Source organism: Balaenoptera physalus, assembly GCF_965194825.1.
Source record: "Balaenoptera physalus genome assembly, chromosome: 5".
NCBI classification, from domain to species: Eukaryota; Metazoa; Chordata; class Mammalia; order Artiodactyla; family Balaenopteridae; genus Balaenoptera; species Balaenoptera physalus.
The window spans coordinates 94,126,433-94,152,341 of NC_138884.1; the positions used below are offsets into that span (position 1 = coordinate 94,126,433).

At 41.2% G+C, this 25,909-nt stretch overlaps 1 protein-coding gene and 1 long non-coding RNA gene across 14 annotated transcripts in view; one reads left to right on the top strand and one right to left on the bottom strand.

Annotated features, from left to right (window-relative positions):
- PCDH7 (protocadherin 7) overlaps positions 1-22,151 on the bottom strand; it is a 422,241-nt gene extending 400,090 nt beyond the window's left edge. For 5 of the 13 annotated variants that reach the window (XM_082464528.1, XM_082464536.1, XM_082464527.1 and 2 more), the window contains exon 1: positions 17,891-22,149. In XM_082464528.1, coding sequence (XP_082320654.1) covers positions 17,891-21,061 — 3,171 coding nt within the window. In that variant the 5' untranslated portion in view covers positions 21,062-22,149. The other 8 variants (XM_082464525.1, XM_082464534.1, XM_082464532.1 and 5 more) reach the window with 4 other exon arrangements.
- Positions 22,152-22,208: 57 nt separating this feature from the next.
- LOC309662144 lies at positions 22,209-23,614 on the top strand. Its single transcript, XR_014264534.1, has 2 exons — positions 22,209-22,311; positions 23,163-23,614. It is a non-coding gene; the product is annotated as an uncharacterized lncRNA (long non-coding RNA).
- The last annotated feature ends 2,295 nt before the right edge of the window (positions 23,615-25,909 follow it).

A 25,909-nucleotide genomic window follows, 5' to 3' on the forward strand; every position in this document is an offset into this window, starting at 1 on the left:
GCTGTAAAAGTTCCTCCCCAACCTTTTTTTTTTTCAATTATTCAATAAAAAGGCCCAGCAAGAAACCAGCTTAAATGATAAAAAAGAAATAAGCCAAATATTTTTTTGGACCCCTGAGCAAAACCCTTCATTTTTTTCCTTTTGTAAATGGAGACTTTCCTCTCTAGTTCTGAAGCATATTTTTTCTCCTTTCTTCAATAACATATTTCTGCTTTTACTCAGAGTGATAAAATAATGTCTTCAATTCTCCTCCACAGGTGAGTGCTAGGAATAAAATGACAATACTATTATTTTTGGTAACAAGATAGTTTTTAAACTAATTCTTCTAGGAAAATACTAAGCTTCAGCTTTGGCACCATTACTTCATTTCTGAATCTCCCTCCATCCTCCTTGAAGATAGTTTGTTTACTAACAGAGAAATTACATTCATCAATATCCAATGTTTCACTGTTTGATTTTTACAGTTTATTACATTTCCCATGGAGTTTTGAATAAGCTGGAAAAATGAGATAGAGAAAAACTGAGGGATCTGTTCAACAACAGAGATCAAGACCAAAATAACCCTTATAAAAGCTGCATCTGTCTCTCTGCCAGGATTGTACCCACTAATGCAGAGGCGTATTATATGGTAAGTCATGCTTTTAGATGCAAGGATCTGTCTGCATTTCAACGTCTTTTTATATGAACTAGATTGTGATGAATAATTTCTTTCTTTCTGATACTATTTTATATCAAAACAAAATTCACAGCTCAAGTGGCAGCCCTCTTCTAGTCTTTACTAATGCTAGAGATGAAAAGAGCAGCACACAGGTCAACTCTGAACACAAGATAAATTGCATAAGTGTGAATGACACAGTAATTAAGGACCAAAAGTGTGGCTGGATTTCCTCTGTTTAGGCTTCACACAAATCACTCTCATTTTCTTCACACGGCACCTCTGTAGCCTGAAACATAGAACTGAGAATTTCTGATGTAGAGAAATGTATACAGACATGTATAGATTACAGAAGTACTGTGTACAAATTGATTTTTTATTCACAAGCCATGTCTGTTTTTCCTTCACAGTGTGCATATGTTACCCCATTCACTGTAATGTGACATAGTGGGGACATCAAGCAGTTTAAGTTCCTCAAGGTTCACATCATCTGATGATCGGCAAACAATATAGATATTTGAAAGCATAAGCGTACAGTAAAACTAAATTCTTCGCTGAACCACTTCTCAGGATAAACAGAGCAGTTACATGGTTGTAAATGCTTATCTGCCATTAGGAGTTTCTGCCTTGTGCTCTGGCAACAACTGTTCTTGCTTTACAAAAGAACAATCAAAAAGTTCAAAATTAATAGCAGTGAATTCTCAAGAACACATAAGCAAGTAATGTACTTTTATAACTTGCTTACTGTGGAAGGTAGGTATTCATACTGTTTGCTGCTGGGGACTGAAAACAATTCCCACTTGCCTAAGTGGATTTAAAAAAAAAAAAAAACTCACAAGGTATATCCAGGGAACATTTTTCTAGAGTGATAATAATACAGACAGACTGAATTATGGATTTCATCAGGTCCTTACAATGTGGTTGTGCCCTATACATGGCATTCTTTGTCTTTTCTTCTCTTTTCCTCTTTCTGAAAGTGTACCAGTAACTACATTGAAGTGTACAGATTCATAACTAATTATCCCTTTTCAGACACTAAATTTGAATGAGCTTTCCAACTCAAACCAAATTGTTCCATCCCCTACTTTGCTCATACTCTAATGCTCCAGTAATTTTAGAATGTATGTTTGATGCTCACACTTAGTAGGCCAATAACTAACACTGATTAATTGCCAGAGTCCTTTGGCTTTAAATTGGTTGTTTCCAAGTGGGAGTTAAACTTTTAACCAAATGGTAAAGAGGTGATATATTGCGCTCTGTAAGAATTCAAGTGAGGTCTGGAGGGGATTATTAGTTGGGTTCCATACCAGTTTATCATACTTTCTTCCTATTAGTAGGAAATAACTGTGAAGCTGGCAATATTTTTAATACTTATTGTTAAGAAAAGAAAATTCCACAAATTGTTGACTGTGGAAATAGCCTCAAAAATTTGATTCACTAATTCTGAAGCTTAAAAATTTTAAATCATATAAATCATATACTAAGATCAATCCAGATCAAAAGTGTATAGAGGTATTGTATAACTGAATCCAGAGCTATATTACAAAGATTCATATTTTGAGCCATCTACCTGTTGAATAAACATCCTATAATAAAAAGTATCATCAACACGTTAGGAAAACACTATCATAGCAAAAATGAGTACATCATTATTGTCATAAAGAATCAACTTCAGATAGGCTTCACTGGTACTCATCTGAATTTTAAGTGATTAAAAATGTGTCTCAAAAAGAAACATATATAATGTTTAAATAAAGAAATAGAATGATAATATGTTTTGAGAGAAAAAAACTGTGAAATGATGTAGGTCATATTTTAATTGCATGTTTAATAATGAGCACCTAATTTAAAGAAAACCAGAGTATGTTATAGGAAATCTTACAAGGAATTCACTTTCATCTTGTTTTCTTTTGAATGTTCTGAATGATTAGGGGAAAAAAAACAAAAATAAGAGAAAACATGTCTTTTTAGTAAAAGGTAAACAAAATGTATGATTTTAAAATCTTCTAAGTAAAATTTTATTCTCTATATAAAGGCATTTCCTATCCTATATCAATTGACAATTCACAAAAATTAATCAATTTGTTTTCTCCTAGTTGTATTAATAACATACACCACAGACGATGAAAACTTAACAAAATGAAGAATATTAAAATAACAAAAAAAGGGAAAAATATATTTATGAGGTGTTCCCCAAAGAACAGAATGGGTAGAAGGAAGGAGGGAAGTGCTTACTAGTCTAATAACTATCTTCCCATCTTTTGATTTGCACTTTGATTAAGGTTTAAGATGGCACTATTTAAAAAAAATTGGACTGAGTGACCTAATTTCAAGAACATAGTAAAAGGTATTAAAATAGTAAGGTTGAAATTTCACTGACGCCTTTAAGAGAAGTCGAGTGAATTCAATTTCATCCTCACAGAACTAGTTGGCTGTAAAATAAATGTGTTCCCTCTACTTTGCATATGCACAGTGGTGGAGAGTATGGCCTCTGGAGCCAGACTGTCTTCACTTGAACCTCAGCTCTGACGCTTTGTAAACTGTGGGGCAATGAGCAAGTTACTCAACTCCACTGTGCACACACTCTCCTCATCTACAGAATGAAGACAATTACAGGTGTTCTTCATAGGGCTGTTGGACCTATTTAATAAGTTAATATATATAAAATATGTTGACCAGTGCGTAGAACATAGCGTGTAGTATAAGTTTACCTATTATTTATGTATTATCCAACTATAATTGAATCTCCATGGGGGAAGACATGTGTGTCTGTTTTATTTTGCTGCTTCTCCAGTGCCTAAAACAATGCCTTGCATATAATCACATAATTGGCATAAGATAATCACTCATTGAGCATCTGCTCGCTGTAATGTTAACTGTATTACATTTGTGTGTGTATTGTGTATTTATATGTATATATGCATATACATATCATACATACATATGCACATACATACACACACACTAGTTTCGTATTAAAGAAACATTAAAACATTAAAGAAAAAGGCAAGAAGTTTTTGTAACAAGGTAAATTTTAATGCTCCTGATCTAATAGTATGCGCATTGGTTTGGAAAAAAATTGGCATTACCATCTTTTGTCCTTAATCCCCTATAGAAAAGCCATCTCTGTATCTAAAATTGGTCCTTGTGTTCAACAGTTAAATACACCAAAAAGCAGATTTAGATGCAATTTTTAAAAAAGCAAAACAAAACCTTTACATTCATGCCATACTTATTGCCATTTCCCTGAACAAAAGAACTGATTAACTCGCCATTTTTATTATAGGGGGTCAAATGTAAAATTAGCTCAGGAAGCTTAGAAAGGTACTTCTTAGGAAAGGTCTATTCAGCTGTTATACTCCGTTGCCTAGAAATTCTGACCAAAGGACAGAAAAGAAGTTTCTTTTCCCGACATTGATGAGTTAATCCTGTGTTATTACCCTAAAATATAACCACTTCCTACAGCCCACTGGATACATACATAGTTCCCAGGCTACTCATTATGTATTTTATCACATGACTCTTTAATTTTATTAAGAAAATAAAAAGGCACAGTGAAAAAAAAATCCTCGATATGTCCATGGATTTGTGTTGATGCAAAGTGTTGCATGCATACATAATAATAGTTGGTGAAGAGTCACTCAGAGCTTGGGACCAGCCTTGGTTACAGGTTTGGCAGTTTCCATATGCCAGGAGAAATCAAACCCATTGGATCTTTGTCAGACCAATTATGCCGCTGTGTGTGAAAATCCACTGAGACTGTCCTTTGAAAAGAGGGATTATTAAGCCTGCATTATTACTGTTTCAACTGACTCTCCCCACCCCTTAACTCCTACTCCTTTTCATTTGGACTTTAATGCTGAAAATATACTAGACATTTAAGTCTAAATATTAACATCATCATTTTAAAAGACCACTGTTACATTTGTGGAACAAGTTTTGGACTATTTTATACTAATATTGATTTTACATTAATTAATATACCTACATGCACTTATACTGGTTGGCAAAATTAAAATAACTAAGATGTTATTTAATATCACAAATCCCTGTGAAAACTGAAAATTGCAAAAAACATTCAAAGATGTGCATAAAAAGTTAGATATAATAAGCTAAACAATGAACTTCAAATTTTATGCACATGCATACATGTTATAGATTCATATTTTTTCACAAAAGCTATAGCAACTGTACCAATTTTTCATTGGTGCCAAGAACACAGCTAAAGGGCTGCCTTTTGGAGCCAATCTGAAAAGGGAAAAGGTTCTTTTAAAATGGAAAGTATACCTTCCTTCCTATGACTATACAGACTGTGGTGAATGACAAGCTCATGAAGAAACAATGGTCTATTCCAATGTGTTCTGCTCGGACGAAGAATAGAATCTGTTATGGAGTGACTTGTGTCTCCCCAAAATTCATATGCTGAAGCCCTGACGTCCAATGTGATTTACTTGGAATTAGGATCTTTATGGGGCTAATTATGGTTAAATTATATCAGAAGGGTAAGGCCCTAATCTGATAGAACTGGTGTCGTTAGAAGAAGGGAAAGGAACACAAGAGCTCTCTCTCTGTGAATGTGCTGGCACCTTGATCTGGGACTTCTACCCACTAGAACTGTGAAAAAGAAATTTCTATGGTTTAAGGCACATAGTCCATGGTATTTTGTTATGGCAGCCCTTTTTGCTGAGGATACATCGCAAATATTGTGGACTAGAACGAAATACACATAAAAGCCTAAATATTGATATATATATATGCAAATTCAAATCTATCAAGACTACTATATCAATAATAATTCTCAGATTTGGAGAGAGAACTATGTCAGAGAAGAGTTGACTGCAGGTAGCTGAAGGCCCCTGTTTTACGTAGAGAGGATGGGACCTAAGAGGTTGTGTTTGATTTTATTCCCCAGTTACATGTGTCACATGGAAAAAATAATAGAACCTGCTTCCTGGAATTGTTAGGAGGAGTCAATGTTATAACGTGGTACACGTCGTTGCAGAGTGATTGGCACAGAATTAAAGCTCCATAAATGATCGCACTTAATGTTAGAGGCCGGACATGAGAAGTGAAAGAAAAACTCCCAGGAAATATTGTAAGGAAGAGGAAAGGACTGTTAAAAAGCAGTGAATTTTTTAAAGTATCAAAATGGATACAAACTATTTTAAGCCTTTCCTAAACTACTTGCTCTACAGCAATAAGCTATTTCTTCTCCTTTTTCCCATCGAGATGTCATAGGCTCTGAAATGACTTCAGACAAAACCCAGTGGCTATTGCTCTAAGGACAGCACACACCCTAGCTGCACCTTGATCGGGGATCAGCATAACTTTGAAGAAATCAACCAGAATAAGAGAACATCAGAGGCTTCAATCAAGTGATTGTGACAAAACAAACAAACAAAAACCACTGAGAGACTGAAACCAAAAAACTTTTAAAAATAATGGATAGTGAAAATATCCCAAAAGTGTACAATAAATGCACTTTAAGAAGGGCTTAGAGAAATTCATGGATAAGGAGAAGTACTATCTTAAGTTTCCGTGGCGTTTTACACATGCCAAACGTTTTATGTGACCCTCATAAACCCTGTCATGTAATCAGAGCAGGGGTTATTATGTAAAATGACACAAGATGAGTTTGAGAGGCTTCAGGACTTGAAAGGACTTACATAGGGCACACTGGCCAGTTAGTGAGAAAGCCAGGGCAAGAAGGCAGATTTTCCTATCACCTTACTAGGCTTCAGTTTTCTATTTTGCCGGAGGCTGTCAAAAAGCAAACCAGTAAGCAGAAGTTAGGAATTTCAGGGGCTCTAAGCCTCACGTTTTGTAGTCTTACCTACCCTCTGCAATCAGAATTGAAAAGGGGGAAGTGTTAAAAATTCAGGTTTCTGGGATATAGTATAGACCTATTAGAACTCAATTTCTGAGAATGGAATTAAGTTAGGATAAGAAACAGCTACATGGCAATAATATGGCAAGCATCTTGATTACAGTAATCTAATAATAATAGTAGGGAGAAGGTGAGTCTATTGCCATGCAGTGGTTGTACTTTTTTTTTCCCTTTCTTTCCTCCTTCTTTGTTGTTCTCTTTCTCCCAAAAGTACAGGGGTAGAAAATGAATGAAGACAGAGCACTTGGACCTGATACTCTAGGCTGAAAACAAAAACCAAACCAAAGCAAAACAACTAGTAGAAATGGGAGAAAGTAAATGTTTACGACTTTTTAACACCAGTCTTGCAATCATATCAAGCCTTGACACTTAGTGTCATCCTTCTGGTCAGCAGGGCCCTGGGCCAAAATCAAGGCCACATACATTTGCTTTTGTCGGGACTGAATACCCTTTTCTGCTATAACCTCACCTTACCTCCTGACCCCCAGCTGGAGTCCAAGACGCTTGGTGCCTTAACAGAGATCTCAGTCTTCTAAACTACTGAAGGCTGTTCATTCTTCCTCATGGCTCTAATCAAAATTCCCATTTCTTAAGAACTATTGATCTTTGTGAGGTGCTGACCTAGTTATCTGCTTACAGCAATTTACACCCAGGTGTGCCCAAGACTGAACCAACTCCTTCAGAGGTCATTTGCAATTTACAAGAGGTGCCTCTTAGAATCTCTGGACTTCTAAGGAGTGCTTTTAATTTGCAAGACATTCCTCAGCTTCAACCTCACTGCCCATCACTCCCCAGTAAGGGCCTATTCTTTCTTCTAGACCTCTTTCCTGAGTACACCAAGTACACGTTTCTCTTTACAGATATGCTAGACTCTCATCTTTAAAAATGACTTCTCCTCAGGGGCAGTCAGAATGAAAATGGGGAAAAAAAGATCCATTATCAGTGAGCATAGGTTGGTACAGTGATTGAATAATACCTGCAGGACTATATAAATTGACGAATACAGAGACCCATGCGTGTGTTTGGGTGTGCGTGTGTCCATTTTTCCTTGCAGATGAGGATCTCCAGAAAAATCTTGAAAACCTATGTGTCTGCACACTTCTGCACAGCCCCTCTAAATATATCAGAAGTCTGTTGTGTGACCAGTGCCTCCCTCACATGTTTGCTTTAGCTTTGTCTTATCTTTTTTAAGGGTTTGGTGTTTATAACACCACCAAGAAGAAGCGAGGAGGGGAAATCAGAGAATTAGTCATTTGGTACAGAAACAAGTCATACATCCTACAGAGAAGGTAGGGACTCTAGCCAACCTAGCAGGTAGTCTTCTATCATGGAGACACCCACCCAGCAGGGAAAGAAAATAACACTCAGGATGTTCTTAGAGTCCAATAAAAAAGGGCCATACCACAGTCTGGTGATCCCATGTGGATGGATTTTCAGTCTACCTAGCAATAAAGCCCAGGCCCTTTGTTCATTCATTTGTTCCACAAGTATTTTGGGGGTACCTCCTATATGCTGAGAACTCTAGTAGGCACTGGGAATGCCACGACGGACAAGACAAACTTGGGTGCAGTCTCTCTGAGCTTCATGTATCTCTTGCCTTATGTATATTATTTTTGCACAGAGGATAAGGGCCTTATTTTAGCCATCATTTTAATTACAAAGCCTTGCATGGTGTATAAAAGATATCGCAAATCAATCTATTCTCTATAAAATAAATGGATAAAAAAAAGTCACACACATCCAAGAAAAGTGTTTTGCAAAGTTACAGATAGAAGTTATTCCCAGAGAGCTATTTCAAACTGTGGGATTACTTCTGAAGGATCTCAGTCGTTTTTCTAGAGATAGGCTCAAAAATTAATTAAGATTAGAGTGATTTACCTAATTCTTGAGGTTCGTTTGTTTGTGTTTAACCACATATGGGGTTGTTGTTTGCAAAGTAGGGTAATTAATTAGATCTCCAAATTATACCCACAACACTTTTTTTTTTTTTTTTGTAGTATAAAGTGTAGTTTGTGACTGGAAAATGTTTGAAAAGCTGGGCCTTTTCTAATTCTTTTGGGAAGAATTTACCTAGGTAAGTCTAAAAATATAGTGTATTCAAAAGCACAAATTTCAAATGCTTTCAGTACTTTTGAATTCTGACTGGCTATTTCTTCAAAGACTTGATAAAGTTCTTAGCTAGTTCCATCAGAGTGCTGAAAAAGCTGTTCATTACTCTAGTTTGCTCACCTCAGAAATAATAATGGTGCTTTCTTCACAGATTACTCTGAGGCGCAAACATGCATCCAATGCTTTGACACTTAAGAAGCATAATGCAAATATAATCCATCATTTTTCTGCTCTGTAATCTTCTTTATATTAATTGCATGAGGACAAAGACTCTATCTTATTTTTCTTTGCATACCCAGTACCAGCTTATATTAATTGTGTTAAAAGAAAAAAACTTTATTTAAGCCAGTCTCTAACATTCTCATATTCCTCTTTAGATTTTGTAATGGAGAAGGAAGTATTGTCTTGTCGTTTTAAATAAAATGTCCAAATGCTAAAATATATAAGGTGGGTGGGTTGCTCTGAGTTTATCTCCAACTGTCCACAGACACCTCCCTAAATGGTAAATTCTAGTAACTGAAAAGGAGACCTGAGGAGGAGGATGACATTTGGGAGCAAGGGGTTGGAGCAGAGAGAAATCTGGAAGTCTGTGCGGGGATAGGAACCAGTGGCGAAATGCTCAGATTTAAAAACAAACAGAGGAATGATAACAGACTTCTCAAAAGCTTGTTGCTGTTGATTATTTTGATTCAGCTAAAAAGCACACTAAAATCCTTGGGAGTGTTAGTAATTTTTTTTGTTTTGATTTATTATGTTTTTTCTAATCATAACAGTAAAATAGACACTGTTCCCTACCCCGAACAATCTAGAGTGATGGTTCTCAATCCTTTTCAACTGCTTCCACAATAAGACAAATTTTTTACATAGCAACCAAAAGCAGGAAGACACACATGCATACAAACACAACTGAAATAAAGATTGCACAGGACAATATTTACTCTTACTACATGAATGGCGTACTTGAAATTTTTCTGCTTTATTTCTTATCTTTCGAATTGTGGTAGAAACTCACAGACTGATTCATGTCCCAATAGTGTGTTGCAACCCAAGTTTGCAAAATTCTGCCTTAGAATGGTCCTTGTGAAGGTATTCATAAATACCCCCTCCATGTGGTTACAGATTAATTTATCCCCAAATTCTGGACTTCTTTTTTTGGTGTTTTGGTCTGTAATTTGTTTTGAGTTGATGTGACTTGTTACAGGATTTAGTTTAAGTATATATCTAAGGAAGTTTACTACTTGGGATGAGAAAACATAATATTTCCTAGAAGCCAAAAGTGGAAAGAAGTTTTTTCACCCGTTTCTTACACTGGTCCGTGTGCTCAAAACAAAATGAGAGGTTGATGAAAATTAGGTTTTATTCAGGAATTTCACTATATTCTCTGTGATATTTCTGAAAATTTCTATTTTGCAAAATTAAATAAACAGTTAATAAAATAAAAAGCCTGAAATACATGCACTGGTGATTTACATGGGTTAGCGTGCATTTTAATCACTCTACATTTTAATGTTGTTCCAGTATTTATTTATATTTCATAAAGGGCTTTTATATTGACAATAATTCACCGAAAAATTCTCAAGAATCTTGAATTCTTAGTATTTCAAAACTTGGGGAAAACTTTAATAAGGCAGATGATAGGATAAATATAAAATTATCAAAGTTTACATACGGAACACTTATTTTTAAGCACATAAACACATATAACATAACAAATAGAGACATAAAAATATAAACAGAGAGAGTTAGAGGGACCATACAGAGAATTCTTGACTTACCTAGCAAATCACTATTTATACAACTAAAATTCGGCTACTTGCTTTCTCAAAAATGTATAACGTGCTGAATTCTCAGAAGCTGCCTGAACTTATGTTATCTGACATCAAATAGAATAGCCTTCAGATAAATGTAGCCCACAAAAATAGGTAGCCACATATCCCTTCTGAATGTGACCACAGTGACTTCAGTGAATCTAATGTAAAGGTTCTAAATTTTCTTAAGGAATTTAATAACAACAGCAACACAAATCTTAAAAATTCTACAGATATTTTGGTCAGTATTTCAAGATTAAGGAAAAACCAGTCCATTGGCAGTGCCTGTGGTAAACACAAAATAAATCTCTCAAGTTTGTCTTACAGACAATATTTTTTATAAATATTGCTCCAAGTCTTTGTATACACATGTGTGGGAGCAAACACGCACAGTGGCATTTAGAAATACACCCACACAATGCAAAGGAGACACCATCCTTCACTCTGACAGACCTATCTCCCTGATCTGGAAAAGGCTTTGATTACGTAACACTTTAAAACTATTGATCAATTTAGGATTTTATTCAAAGTCATTTTTTAATGTATTATAGACGAAGACTTCATAGACTTGATTTTCCTTGGTTTACACAAAGCCAGCGTCTTAAAATCATTGTTGAAATACGCTTTTGGGTTTTTTTTAAAAAAGACTTCACTGTTAAGTTCTGCTAACCACCACTCTGAGAAAGGAATTCCTGGTGCCTTAGACATCCATTAGTAGCACATTTCTTTATTAATACTGTTTTTTTTATATGTTTATTTCAATACTATTTTTCCTTAAATGAGAACAAAACAAAACAAAACAAAACAAAAAACCTTGAAAATCAGATGCACAACAAGTGGAACAAGCAGTGATTGGCTGACACCCCACGGCCAAGGGCAGGCTCCAGCAGGTTGTGAAGTAGCAAGGTCATCAGAGTATGGTGCATAATGGAGCATCATATTAGAGTGGAATTCAGCCAAACACAGTAATGTATGGATGCAGACGCATCTGAAAGAAGGAAAATAAAGATTTATGCAGGTCAAAAAAAAAAAAAAACGCTATGAAGAAATTTCCCCAATGGCTTATGCCCAATTGGAATGCTGTGATGGAGGTTTTGGAGCAGAGAAATTTTTATTTGCAAATTATGTGTTTGTAAATAATAAATATGTTCAGGGGGAAAAAAAGTTAACTTGTCAGATGAATCCTACTTGGAAGCTTTAATAGTTTTTTTTGTTTGTTTGTACACAGCATTAGAGTTCAATAATCTCGAATTTAGTTCATCACTAAATTCCAGAAAATAAACCTTTAGTCTGCCTTTAAAACATTAATTCACCAGAAGTGATAATTAAGATTAGTTTTAGTGGTTTCAGCTCAGTTCTTGGAATGTGATTTCTCCCACAACACTAATGCTAAATAAAGCACTGTGTAATGTTCCAAAACATGGTCCCTGCTTTAGAAAAGATTCTAAGGGCTTTTAAAATAAATAAGAAAGAAAAGCAAAGCTGACTCAAGATATATATATATACACACACACAGACACACACACACACACACATATACAGATTCTACTATTTCTATAGAGTCATAGTAAACAAATAGATATATAGCCTTGCTACAGCCTAGAAATTGGTTATATAAATTTAAACATAAAGCTCTGAACAATTATTATACTAAATTTTCTACATAACCTCCACTACCATCCTCTGTTAGGAAAAGAAATGATGTTAAAATGTCTGAAAGCATTGGGGGCTATGGTGAAGCAATGGTTTTGTTATATTATAGTTAGTTTTAAAAATAGTTCACATTTTATTTTTGAAATTAATAAATTCAATCTTTTATATTTTATCAACAGGTAAATTTAGAATCTAAAATGCTATACTGGTTAACTGCCTAACAAGGAAGCAATTCAATTGAAAAATAGCAAAATGTCACATTCTTGTATAAATTTTCTAGAAAAAAAATTTAGAGGAAAAATTAGTTCAGAATTGTGTGTTAAGGACGGTAATAAAGTAAAGTGCATCTACAAAGTTGGCAAAATGCAAATGAGCATAGAGCCAAAGGAATCATCACTATTGATGGAAAAGGTAAAAGATTATCCCAATTAGAATGCATAGAAAGTTTCACACATAATGTATAGAAAGCTTTATTCATTTCCATTACAAATATGTTTTTACTGAGGATATACTAAATGCTAGGTAGAAGCTTATATCTACTGTCATTGTTCTGCTAAAATGAAAAATTCTCTCAACTTGTTGAATATATGTTCTAAACCATGTTAAGTTACTTTAATGTCCATCATCATTTGCTATCTTACAAAAGAGGGAAATAACTATGAATTTCTTTTAATCTATCAAATTTGGATTATAATTTCCCTGATAATTTTACAGATATAAACTAGAGCCTAAAGCAGAATTTTATACTATTGTAAAAAATATCCGTTTTAATAGCCAAATATAGTTATACACACATAACTAAACCTCAAGAGATTTCTGTCACTATTGAAATATATACAGAGAAAGAGAGAAATTCAATTTTTTTCCTACAGGTAGCATGATAAAAAAAAAAAAAAGAACATTGGACTCTCTGCACTCCATGACTTGGACTCTAGTCCACACTGTATCCCTGATAATCTTAACGATATCAATCAAATTAACTTTCATACTAGGCCTCAGTTTCTTCTACAAAATAAGGGGGTTGGTTTGGTTGATATCTTTTAATTCTAAAATGTGATAACTCTAGTAATTTTAGATACAAACATAAAGCAATTGATTATGACATATATTATGTCAGTTTTATATGTGTTTAAGTTCAAATGTTTCCTACATATCAATGTATGAATATCACAGGAAATAAAATCCTAATGGCAACATAGTTGGTTTATATGAAAACATCTGTGATGTATGTGTGAGAGAGAGAGAGAGATTATGATATATATTTACCACACGTGCATGCTTTCCGGCATAAAAGATATGTACTTACTCAAAGATAAAAGATAACAAGAAAGAATGATTTTGCTATAGTTGTCCAGCTGCATGATTTACTTAGAATCCTGACTTAAATTGACTTTGTGGTCTTATGTCAAAGTCAGTAATTGACTTAGAAGTTTGGGATAAGATTCAAATGGTCATACCTGGACTTCAATAAAAATTTGTATATTCATTAGAGAACAAATCAGTGGATGACCCTTTCCTTGTTTCACAGACATCCAGAAAGCCAAGTATTGTTGCTTTAGTAGATACCTCCTGACTAAAGACACAGCCTAACTTTCATCAGTTATTAGTCTCTTGCCTATGATTTCAGGTCATATGTAACAAAAATCCCAACATATACAGATTCATTGTGCCTCTTGAAAGTGTCCTTGGTCATAGACAGGAGAATCATATTGTAGAAGTTATTTTTATAGAATTAAAGCTGGAAGCTGTGGTTGGCATTTCCACTATAATACATATGGTGTAATATACATTCACAAATAAATTGATATTCAGTTTTATTCAGTGCTTAGAACTCTAATAGATGATGGCAAGTCATTATTTGTTTCCAAAATGGAAGTAATTTAAAAAAATAATTTCTGCCATAATTTTACTAAGTATACAATGAATAGACTGAATACAGTTTGATCAATTAAAGGGAACTTTATTCAGATGACATTCAGAAGTTCCTTAGGCAAGAGAAACTGTCACTGGAGTTAATATGAATTTTTCTTGAGTATTTCAGTATCAGCTACAAATGGCTTTTTAAATTAATGTTTATTCAAGCTGTATCCTCTATATGCTTGCAGAAATAAAGTGCCTTACTTTCCATTTACTAAATAAAATGAAATTCTTACTTGCCAGTTCATTATATAAATAACATCATGGCAAGGATAAGCTCAAAAGAACTTGAGAGCTTCCCTGGTGGCGCAGTGGTTGAGAATCTGCCTGCCAATGCAGGGGACACGGGTTCGAGCCCTGTTCTGGGAAGATCCCACATGCTGCGGAGCAACTAGGCCCGTGAGCCACAACTACTGAGCCTGCGCGTCTGGAGCCTGTGCTCCGCAACAGGAGAGGCCACGATAGTGAGAGGCCTGCGCACGGCGATGAAGAGTGGCCCCCGCTTGCCGCAACTAGAGGAAGCCCTCGCACAGAAACGAAGACCCAACACAGCCAAAAAATAAATAAATAAGTAAATAATAATTAAAAAAAAAAAAAGAACTTGAAAATAATATGCAAAGTGGGAACTATACTTTTATATTGCCTATTAATCTTTTGGAATTATACTATTTTTAAGAATATTGAAAAATACTTAACACATAGGAAAATAAATAGAAAAATAGAATGATTCTGCCTTCATTTCACAAATCAAAAGCACAGCTAAACTTCCAGTTCACAAAACTTTAACAGCCACCAAGACCAGGTTTACCAAGTAAAGGAAGAATGAAATGGAATGGTGTACACTTAATGCTGTCAATGATCCCCATTCTTCTCAACTAGACAGATTATTTAGTTGAGAACAAGGGCTTTTGTTTGAATTGCAAAGGTATGAACTATGAAAACCTGAGCTACATAATCAGTTTTCCTAATGTGTGAATTTCAGAAATAATTCCGGCATCTCTGCAACACATTATCTCCTAGATTCTGTCCAAGAATAACTATAGAAGATTGATTTGAATGTCTCTAGAGCCTATGAAAACAAAACAAAAAGAAGGGGAGGGGGGCATTATTTACAAACTTTTATTTCTACAAAGCTGTTTAACTCATTATAATGTAACCATTAAGAGGACTTAGGAGCAACACTTCATACCAATTCTCATGAAGATAAGAACACTGTAATAGACATCATTTCCATTATATCACAATTAAAGAACTATGATAAGAAATTCAGGAACAATATAAATAAAAAACGCTTTATGTCAGATAAAATCTCATATTTTTAATTAATCCCTACTGTAAGAAATTAAAAGACAGCAACCCTCAAGATTTTCTTTAGATAAATTTGGCATTAAAAGGGAGAAATTATAAGAAAATGCTGTATTCTTTTTTTTGTTTTATTTTTCAGTTTTAATCAAGGAAAATACATTTTGGCAATGTTTAAAAACTAAACGTAATATCTTTTAAAAATAAATATAGAAAATCATCTATCTACATTACAAACAAAAATGAGAACAAAAAAGATCCTGTTTATTATGTGAGATGTCTAAACAGAATGTAACTTTGTAAATGGATCCCTTGTCTCCTGACAGCAATATTGAGGAGATGAAGCATATCAATTACTATTACTAATTACATTAAGGGGAGTGTATTTCATTTGCCTTTCTTTCATTTTAGATCAGCTATTTATTGTGGTTAAAACTTTACTCATCTTTTGAATGCCTAACAACACAGAAGTTTTCCAAAGTCACTTTTAGCAAAGCGCATGGTTTATTTCAATGGCTTTGTAGTTTTTCTCTTCTGGTATATGGACGTCTTTGCTGAGTTAAGAGACTAACACCATACATTAGTTTATTTATAAGCATATCACTTTGCCTTTTAAACAGGATGCCACAACAGTCTTGATATTAGCTGTTTTAAATATTCAAGAATATAGAGCTAACCCCATTTGATGAGCTAAATAAAGCGTAATGACAGCATAGAACATAGGAAGTGGTTGCATAAAGTATCAATAAATCTGCCACTTGATATGTCTACTCAAAAGTTTAAGATTACATAATTTAGAATGCCACAGGACAAAAGTCCTATTAAGATGACAGTGGAGAAGTAAGTTTTCTGCAGAAAAATCTCTTCACATGCTTTTGCATAACACATTACCATTTTCTAAATAAATTTCTACAGATCTTTATTTGTGGGTGTTATTATAACTAACGTTATAGAAGTGCCGTTATTTTTAACTGGAATCGTCCTTGTTTACAAAACAGATAAAAGCACCGAAAACAAAACAAAAATCTTCTACTAGTTCCAGGTAAAGCAATAACACAACAACAGATATACTCTCCACTTGCTATATTTCAGTTTAAAAGAAATAACTCAGGCTCACGTGCATGAAAAGACATCTTTTTGAAAGTCATTTAATTCAGTGTAGTTCAAACCTGTGTTTTCTTGGATTGCTTTGATAACTGGATATAAAAGCATGTTGCCTTTCTCCTTATCCAAATACCTACAGTAAACTACTATATATCAAAGACATTTCTTTAGAAAGTTGATTATTTTAAATTATGACAATAAGAAATAAATATTTATCTCTTTTCTATAATATCTTTACTTAGCCCATCAATAACATCTTCAATGAGGCTATAAAATAACTCTTTTCTTTGCCTTAATTATTCTAAGATCTCACATTTCACATGCAAAACATATTTAATAGAAAAACTATTATTGGATATTAATTGACAGACATAAATGTGTTTCTTGAGACGTTCTGGTGATAAGAAATATGTGACGTTTTATTAGCAGAGTTGCTACAGCTTTAGACAGAATTTTCCAAAAGGTTTTATTTGTTGTGTGTCAAACTTTGATGGGCGTGAAAAGTAAACTTTGTGAGTTATACACACACACACATATATATTACATGAGCAAAACTTTCGAAAATAAATTTTATATTTTTTGAAGTTCACCTCAGAATACACTTTTTTTTTTTTTTACTCCTGCCACATTTCACTGAATGCTAACTGTGTCAAATACTCCATAAAACCTTTATAGTCTCAGTATATCACAATGCATATCAAAATATTCTTGCACACACTGCATCAAACTTGAACTTTTTGTTGCTTGGCTTAAATAATAAATGGTTCATGTAATTTACTTTTGCTTATGAACTTTTATTGCCAAATACAAATAATATAAAGGCCGACTGCATATCCTCATAGAAGCCTAATTGTATAGATACTTAAATAATAAAAATGTAGTTTTGCATGGTAGCTGAATATCATTTAATATTGTAAGTCAGCATTTTGTCAAAGTAGTCAGTTTTTCAATATCTCAGACTTAGTACTTCATTTGCATAAATCAGCATCTGCTTATCTGTAAAATTCTGATAGTGTATAATGTAGCTAAAACTTTTTTAGTGTCCAATTTGCATAGACAGCAGAAGTAACTTTAGAAATTTTGTCTTTGGATACAATTATCCACTTAGTAGCACAAAAGAAAATAATTTCAGGTTAAAACTAGCCATCCAAACAATACTTACATATTTATCTGGAAACAGAGAATGTAGAATGAATTAGGATTGTCAAGTACTAAAAGAAGTGTAAAACACTGCCTACAGTGTTTTCTTTAGTAACTTAGTAAACTCTGGTATAACATGCAAAATACAGTGGTGTACCTTTTGTACATGGCCTCTACTAAATAAATGGTGTATGAACTACAACAACACTAAATTCCTGCTATTAAAATTTTAACTGGTAGCTTTAAGAGAGAAGACAAAACTTTGCAGAAGATGCTCTGTCTCAGATATTTAAATATATTTGGGATGCATCTTACCTGTTTGCTGTACTTGTTATTGGTTTGACAGCTGTACTCAGAGCAGTGATCTGATCCAATTGAAATGTTGTCTCCTGCTCCCACAAATGTGTTAGCTGGTGGCAGATCTTGTACGGCCTGGTGTTTTTTTCCTGCAGTTGGTGATTGGGGGTGAAGCTGGACAGTAGGCAATGGGGAACTAGATTTGTAATGCCTGGCCAGGTCAGGACTGCCAGGCCCACCGTTAACTGATCGGTATCGGCCCATGCTTGGGCTGTCTGACAGCTTCTCATTGACACTATCATACCTCTGTCCATTTGGTTTAGAAGCTTCTACAGTGACAATGCTGCTGTAGAGAGGTTGCTTAGATTTTTTGTTTCTCTTGTCCTTTTTAGGCTTTTTAGATTTGTCATGCTGTTGGGGTGTAAAAAAGTCTTCATGATCTTTTTTGCCGGCTTCATAGCCATTTTTATTTTTGGACCGGCAATATCTTGCCATCACTACAATTAAGATGATTAGAATCACTGTCATAATTCCAGCAACCACCCCAATGACAATACTGAGTCTCTGTTTGCTTATTTCATAGCTTGGGTCACCGGCTATATCCTGGGTGAGTGGGGTGTGCAAACTTCTGGCTATCTGGGAGTCAATCACAGTTGCATTAGAAACACTTTCATTGACAAACACATGCACCAGAGTCGTGGTAGACTGGGAAGGCTGCCCACTATCATTCACTTGCACCACCAATCTGTGCAAGCCATAATGCTTTTGGGTGAGTTTCCCCACTAAGGAAACCACACCACTGGTGGAATCAATCTCAAACAGCTTGAAGGGATTCCCTCCCACAATGCTGTAGTTAAGGTCTGCATTGATGCCATCATCGCTGTCTCTTGCCAACACCGTAGCTACTACTGTCCTGACATTACTTGAAGGTGGCAGTAAAGTGTAGGAAACATTTCTGGGAAGGGTAACTGTGGGGGCATTGTCATTCTCATCCATCACAAAGAGAGAGACTGTGGCTGTTGCGGATCTGGGAGGATCTCCCCCATCCACAGCCTTGACTCTGAATGTGTACGTGGTCTGATGTTCCCGGTCAAAAGACATTGTGGAGTAAATGGTCCCCGTGTCATTTTCAATGGAAAAAATGCTACTGTTCTCCTCTATGTACAGACTCATCTCCGCATTGCGCCCCTTGTCAGCATCCATCACTGTGACCATTCCCACGGGACTGTTGGGCTGCAAATTTTCTTTCACATAAAAGGTAAAGACGTCCTGCATAAACTTAGGGTCATTGTCATTCTTGTCAGCCACCTGCACAATCACTGTGGTGCTGCCCTGTAGCACCGGGATGCCTTTGTCTTTGGCGTTAACTTTAAACTCATACCTGTCAGTCTGCTCGCGGTCCAGCACCGTATTGACGAGGATGTCCCCAGAATCGGGGTCGATGGCAAAGATCCCCATCACGGAAGAGTCCAGCGAGTAGGCGATTTCAGCGTTTTTCCCGCTGTCTGCGTCTGTCGCCAGCACCGTGGCTACCCTCTCGCCGGGGATGTTGTTCTCAGGAAAGTATACCTCCACCACCGACTGGCCGAAGACGGGCGGGTTGTCGTTGGTGTCTCCCACCTTGACAATCAGGGAGTTGTTGCTGGAGAGGCTGGGACTGCCCGAGTCCACCGCCACTATGACCACGTTGAACTCCCGGGTGGTCTCATAGTCCAAAGGGGCCGAGGTGTGCAGGAAGTACTTCTTCTTGTTCTGGTCGCCCTCTGTGTCACTGGCCGGCTTGAGCTGGAAGGGCACATCGCCCACCACGGTGCAGGTGACCACTCCGTTCTCGCCTTGGTCCCGGTCAGACACCTGTACCAGGGCGATGGGGGTGTCGACCAGAACGTCCTCGGCCACGTTGGCCACCCCGTCCTTTAGTGGGATACGCCCGATCTTGCGGATTTCAATGGACGGCACATTGTCGTTCTCGTCCTTGATATTAAGGACCACCGTGGCCTTGTCGGTCTTGGGGGGCTGCCCGCGATCGCGGGCCATGACGGTGAAGCGCAGCTGGTTCACTTCCTCGCGGTCGATACGGTGCAGGACACTGAGCCAGCCGGACGTCTCGTCGAGGCGCAGCAGGCGCCGCACGGACTCGGTAGCCGCCCCGAACACGTACTCGATCTGCCCGTTGACCCCCACGTCCAGGTCGGCGGCACGCAGCTGCAGGATGGGAGTCCCCGGGGCGCTGTTCTCCGCCAGGTCAGCCTCGTACACGCTCTTCTCGAAGCGGGGACTGTTGTCGTTCACGTCTGTGATGAGTACCCGCAGGATGGCCTGGGAGGAGCGAGGCGGGTCGCCACCGTCGCGCACACGCAGGGTCAACTCGTAGGAGTCTCGCTGTTCGCGGTCCAGCGCCCCCTTCACGATCAGCTGCGGCTGCTTTTCGCCATCCGGGGTGTCGGCCACCTGCAGTTCGAACACGCTGCTGCGGCCGCCGGTGCTGGTCCCGCCGCCGCCCTCTGGCGCGTCCAGCCGCCTCTTGGAACCACCCGGGCCGCTGCCGCTCGCGCCGTTCCCGCCGCCCCCGGGGTAGGGGGCGCTGTCTGCAGGCCCAGCGCGCCGGCCCTCGCCGCCGCCGCCGCCCCCGGGCTCCTGGAGCAGCTCGTAGCGTTCGATGCCGTTGCGGCCGAAATCACGGTCGGTGGCAGTGGGCAGCAGGTAAAGAGTGCCCACTGGCCGGTTCTCCTCCACCGTGAGCGTGAGCACGGGCGACGGGAAGGTGGGCGTGTTGTCGTTGATGTCGAGCACGATGACCCGACCCTCGAACAGGTCCACCCAGCTCTGCGAGGGCCCGATCACCGAAACCTCGAAGTCCAGGAAGCACTCGTTTTCGTCGAAGATCATCTGACACTGGGGTAGCTTCTCGCGGTCGATGCGCCGCTCGCTGGTACTCAGCTCGCCGGTGAGGTTGTCGATCTTCAGGTACTCGGAGCCCGACTCGAGGCTGAAAGTCACCTCACCGGAGCCGGTCACGATGCCCAAGTCCGAGGCGACGTTGCCGATGCGGACGTCTGCTGGGCCCTCCTCGGCCAGTCGGTACCGGAGGAGTTGCTTGGCGGCCGCCAGGCTTAGCGAGAGCGGCAAGAGGAGACAGCAGCCCAGGCACCAGGCGCGCGCCCATCCCATGGTCCGCATCCTCAGCATCTTCTCCTGCTGCTGCTGCTACTGCTCCTTCTAATCACGGCCCCCTAGGCGCCCCCCTCCTCCGGGGCCGGTCGCCTGCCCTCCTCCCAGTCCTCTCCCCTCTCTGTGAAGGGAAGAAGCGAGAGGGAGAAAAGGGAGGGGGCAAGAGCAACGTCCAGAGTCGGCCAGGGGGGGACCAGCGATAGATCCTTCTTTTTTTTCTCCTGCTTCCTCTTAAAGTTATTGTTTCATAATTCATGCAATGGGTGCTAATCGCCCGCTCGCCGGCCGCCGTTCAGTCGCAGTACTCACAGTTCACGGGACACTGAGCGCCGCGGACTCGGAGCCCCCCCGCCCCCGCCCCCGCAGAGTCATCACCGCAACGGGCAGAGGATCCCGGGCTCCTGTCCCCGCTCTGTCGTATGGGGCCGGAACCGGTCCGTCAGGCCGGCGGTGGAGCCGGGAAGCAGCGGGGAGCGAGCCTGCAGCCTCCCCTGCCTGCCAACCCCGCTCGTCTTTGCTGCTACACGAGTTGAGTCCAATTCACGTTCCAGCCACTCACTCCAGACCCAGCTTCTGCTCCGGCTGCCCAGGCAAACGTGAGTCGCTTCCTGCACGAGGTGCTAGGGCTAGCAACAAGCCAGTCTCAACTCCGACTCCGCTCAGGCAGCGGGGGAGCCAGTCAACAGATCGAGAATGAAAAATCCCCGCAGGTCGCTTCGGGCACCGTGCAGTGGAGACGACTCGAGTCACACAGCGGTCCGCTTCAGGGTTCCCCCCGCGCGCGGAAGAGCAGCCCGAGCCATCTTCAGGGACGCCCAGATAGTCAGTCCCTTTTCACCCCAGAGAGCTCGGGTTTCTCTTTTTTTTCTTAACAACTCTGCGCAAGGTCATTAGTCACGAAGCCGCCGCCTGAAACCGCAGCAGCCTTTCGCCCGTGGGGGTGAAGGCTGAGCCGTGCGCACCGCGCGGTGCCCAAGTTTGGGTTCGCAGCCGCAGAGTCTGTGCCTTTCCTCACCTGCATTCGGCCCGCATGTCAGAGCACTGGGATCTGCAGCGCTGTGCGCGATTCAGGGAGGAGATTGCAGCCTCCCTCTCTCCCCGCTCTCTCTCGATCCCTCCCCTCCCTCCCTCTCTCCTCCTCCTCTCCTCCCTCCTCTCCCTTCCCCTTTCCCCTTCTCCCACTCCTCTCTCCTGCACGCTCCCTTCTCCTTTCTCCCAGTCCCAACGCAGGCTACTCAAGCTGAACTTGATCCCTACGCAGTTCAAAGGTGAGCAAACCAGGCTCGCTGCGCAGGCGAGGTTGGCCTGGCGAAAGACCCCAGCCGGGCTCTCCCAACGGCAATTAACAAAGATGCCCAATTCTGTCCGGATTTCCGAAGAAAAGCAAAAGGCATGGGGGGTGGGGGAGGTGGAGTCAGAGGCAGCTGCCAAGTAGCTTTAAAAAAAAAGAAAAGAAAGAAAGAAAAAATCCAGTTTGCCAAGGGGACAAAAAGTGCCAGTCGGTTGTTGCCTCGGAAGTGCCCTGGCACGGCGGGTGAATTCCGCAGTTGTCTCGTCCCCTTTGGTCTGGAGAGTGGTGCGGGCACTCCCGCCGCCCCTTTGGCTGCCACGGCTCAAAGACACTGAATGGCAAGCGGGAAGCTCCCGCTCGCTAGCCGCGAGCCGGAAACCCGCAAGTTTGCCCAAAGTGGTGGTTTGCTGCTGGGAGCTCACTGCCTCGCTCGCGGCTCAAGTATGTCCCTGACGCTGCTGCTGCTGCTGCTTCGGCGGCGGCGGCGGCGGCAGTGGCAGCGGAGCCGCGGAAACTACACACTTGCAGAGAAGGAGGGAGGAGTACGGGGGGGAGGGAGACAGGAGGGAGCAGTAGCCAGCCGCCCCGCTCCGGAAAGCCCAGCTTCAGCTCCGGGGGCCACTCCAAGTATGCACAACCTCATCAAGTCCCCCATAAGCCAAAGCTTGCCACTCTCCCTCCCCGGCGAGTGCAGCCGCTGCGTTCTGGGGGGAACTTGCTTTCCCTCCCTGGGGCTGGTAAATTTCCTCCTCGCTCTGACTAATGCCGTGTGTGTGTAAGAGCGCCGGGCGTGTGTCAGCAAACGTTTCTCCTTCTCCCCCTTCTCAGACGATGTTCCCCACCTCCCGAAGTGTCTCTGGTTCGCGAATTAGCGTCTTGGTTAAGGCTTGGTCAGCTGTGGCTTCGGGGACCCCGCGTGCACCCAAGGAGCCACGCTGGTGTTCTGAGAAACCATGATGGGCTGCAGTGGTTAAGAGAGAACAGCGAACTCCAGAGAGAGTGGTAGAGGGATCCTTTTTTGGGAGCGCAGAGTTAGGAGGGCTGGGGTTGGGGGGGGGGGGGGAAGCGCGCGGCTGTCTTTGTTTAAATGCTTGGCATCCCTGTCGTCGCGCTTGCTTACGGGGGTAGACCGTGTGTGTGCGCGCGCCTGGGTAATAAACACATGTTGGAAGCCTCGATATTATTTTCTGAGCAGAAAACTGTAGCCTTTAGTAACTGGCAAAGTGTAGCGTCACCTATCTGGATAAAAGGGAAATAAACTTTAATGGCAACTTTGTGTACCTAAGTGTCCCTAGTTTCTTTTCTCTCCTTCTTTTGACTTTGTGCCACTTGATCGTACATGGTATTCCCCCACGCGAGGCTTCCCCAGTTTTCAGTCACGGCCACCGCAGCCCGCCTCATCGGATCTCAATTCTGGTCGTGTTTTCTAAAGTGTAGCCAGTTACTCTTCATTTATTTCAGCGGCTGTTAAATAAGGGGTCCCAGCCAGGATTGGGGTGGGGCGGTTTGAGGTGGGCAGGAGATAATTGGAGAGAATTCTTTCCACCTCAAAAAAGAAAAGGGGCTACTGCTAGGTTTTGGTTGGTCCTCAGCTGGTCTGCTCAATTTATCGGCATTGAAGGGCCTCCTCTTAAAGGAAAATTTAAAGCGAAAAGAAGCAAAGAGAAAGAAAGCCGTCCAGAGTGGGTACTCTGCTTTTACGAGACCTATGTGAGGCGGCAGAATGATTTAAAGAAGACAAACACCAATAAAGTCTACAAGCAGTTGTAGCGCGCGGTTGTTTAGGCGGGTGCAGGCAGCAGGAATGGGGGAGGGGCGGCAGAGATTTCCAAGCATTCCCTATGGAGGACCGTAGAGGTGCGGAGGAAGGAAGCGTGTGTGGTATGTGCCAGGGAGCGGGCGGGTATTTTCCAGTCTGCTAAAACAGCAGCACTCTGGGGGTAGCGGCTCCTCCTCCGAGGCCAGGCTGGGAAGGCGGCCTTCCCGCCCCACTTCCCCATCCCCTATCTCCCACTTCCTACCCTCTCGCCGCCACCAGAGCGTCTCCGCTCTGTTATCTGCAACATCAGCGAGAACAGCCCGGCGCGCAGACTCAGTGCGTACCGCCGCAGTCTGAAGTCGGGGGGCGGGGGCGGGCGCCGCAGCGCCCCAGCAGCCGGCTAAGTGTCAGTAACGCCAAATTCCCCTTATATTTGGCAAACTCTGGTTTATCAAAACGCCTGCCTCCCTGCGACATCCGGCTCCATTTTTCCAGGGTCCAAGGCCAAACACTGAAGCCAGTCCACTCCGCGGCCTTGCGCCCGCGCGTTCCACTACGCGGCAATATGGTGCAGTGCACTCACCCCCCCTCGCCGCCTTTACTAAGATTTTGCAAACTTCAGGCAGCTGCATGGGCAGAGACGTTGTGTACTCCCTCTTGCCTCGCCAGTCCATAAACTTGAACAAGCCCCTGCGCATCTTCACACATTCGCCCACCGCTGCGGCGCGCAGTCTTCAGGCGCGCACCAGCGAAGTGCTAAACAGTGAGTGACTTTGCCCCAGCGCGCTGAAATTTCCTTCCCAGTTGACCGGAGGTGGGGGGCGGGGGGAGAGCTCGTCCTTCACAGCGGAGTGGTTTCCTCATTGCAAGCGGGAGGTAGTCTCCATCCCGCACCCCCTACTCTCATCCCTACCAACTCCGCCGCCAAGCCAAACCAGCATGGGAAATGGATCCGACGTGTGCTGCATGGAGAATTGCGCAGCCAGACTGCTGAGGCCTTGAAGCCTTCTGGACTTCCTCCCTCCCCCCACGGTCCCCGGCTCCGACCTTTACGCCGGAGCAGCCAAGAGTGTTGGCAGATTTGCCTAGCCGTTTGGTTCTTGGGAAAGGGAACGGAGTTGGGGGGGGGGGTAGGGTTGTGGGCGAGGTGAGGGGAGCCCTCGGGGTGCCTTGCCGACGCCGGAGCTCCCAGTTCTCTTCCGCCCCCTGTCTAGGGACTGACACTCCAACTCCAGCCTCCAGCCGGAGCGGAGGATGAATGGAGGCGAGATGCCGTCTTCCCCACCCCCGCCCCATTTCCGCAGTCTTAGAGCCAGTGTCTCAAGTGCTCAGCAATTTCATTAAACGCAACCGGGGACTAAATCCCCCCGCCCACCCCCCGCGGTACAAGCCCTCACCAAGGGAATATGATATCCGGATTCTCTCCCGCCCACAAACCCCTCCCGGCTTTTCAGACCCGAGGCTGCATTTATCTTCTCAACCTGAGAGGAAAGGGTTCAGAAGGAAATGGGATCGAAAGTGTAACCGGCTGCAATAAATTAAAGAGCCCGCTGCTGCTACTGCTGCTTTTGCGGCCAGCATTGAAGAGAGGAAACGAGATCAGTGTCCTAAAACCTGAGTTCCTCAGATAGGACGTCATCTCTCGTATGAACCAAAATGTTTGAGAGACTTTGAAACGTTGGGGATGTTTGTTTTTGTTTCTTTTTTCCTTTTTTTTTTTAGGACAATAAAAAGAAATGTCCCTTTGAAACCTAGGTTAAAAAAGAAAATTGATTATAGAAATACCATCCCATTCTAATAGACATTTTATAAAAGC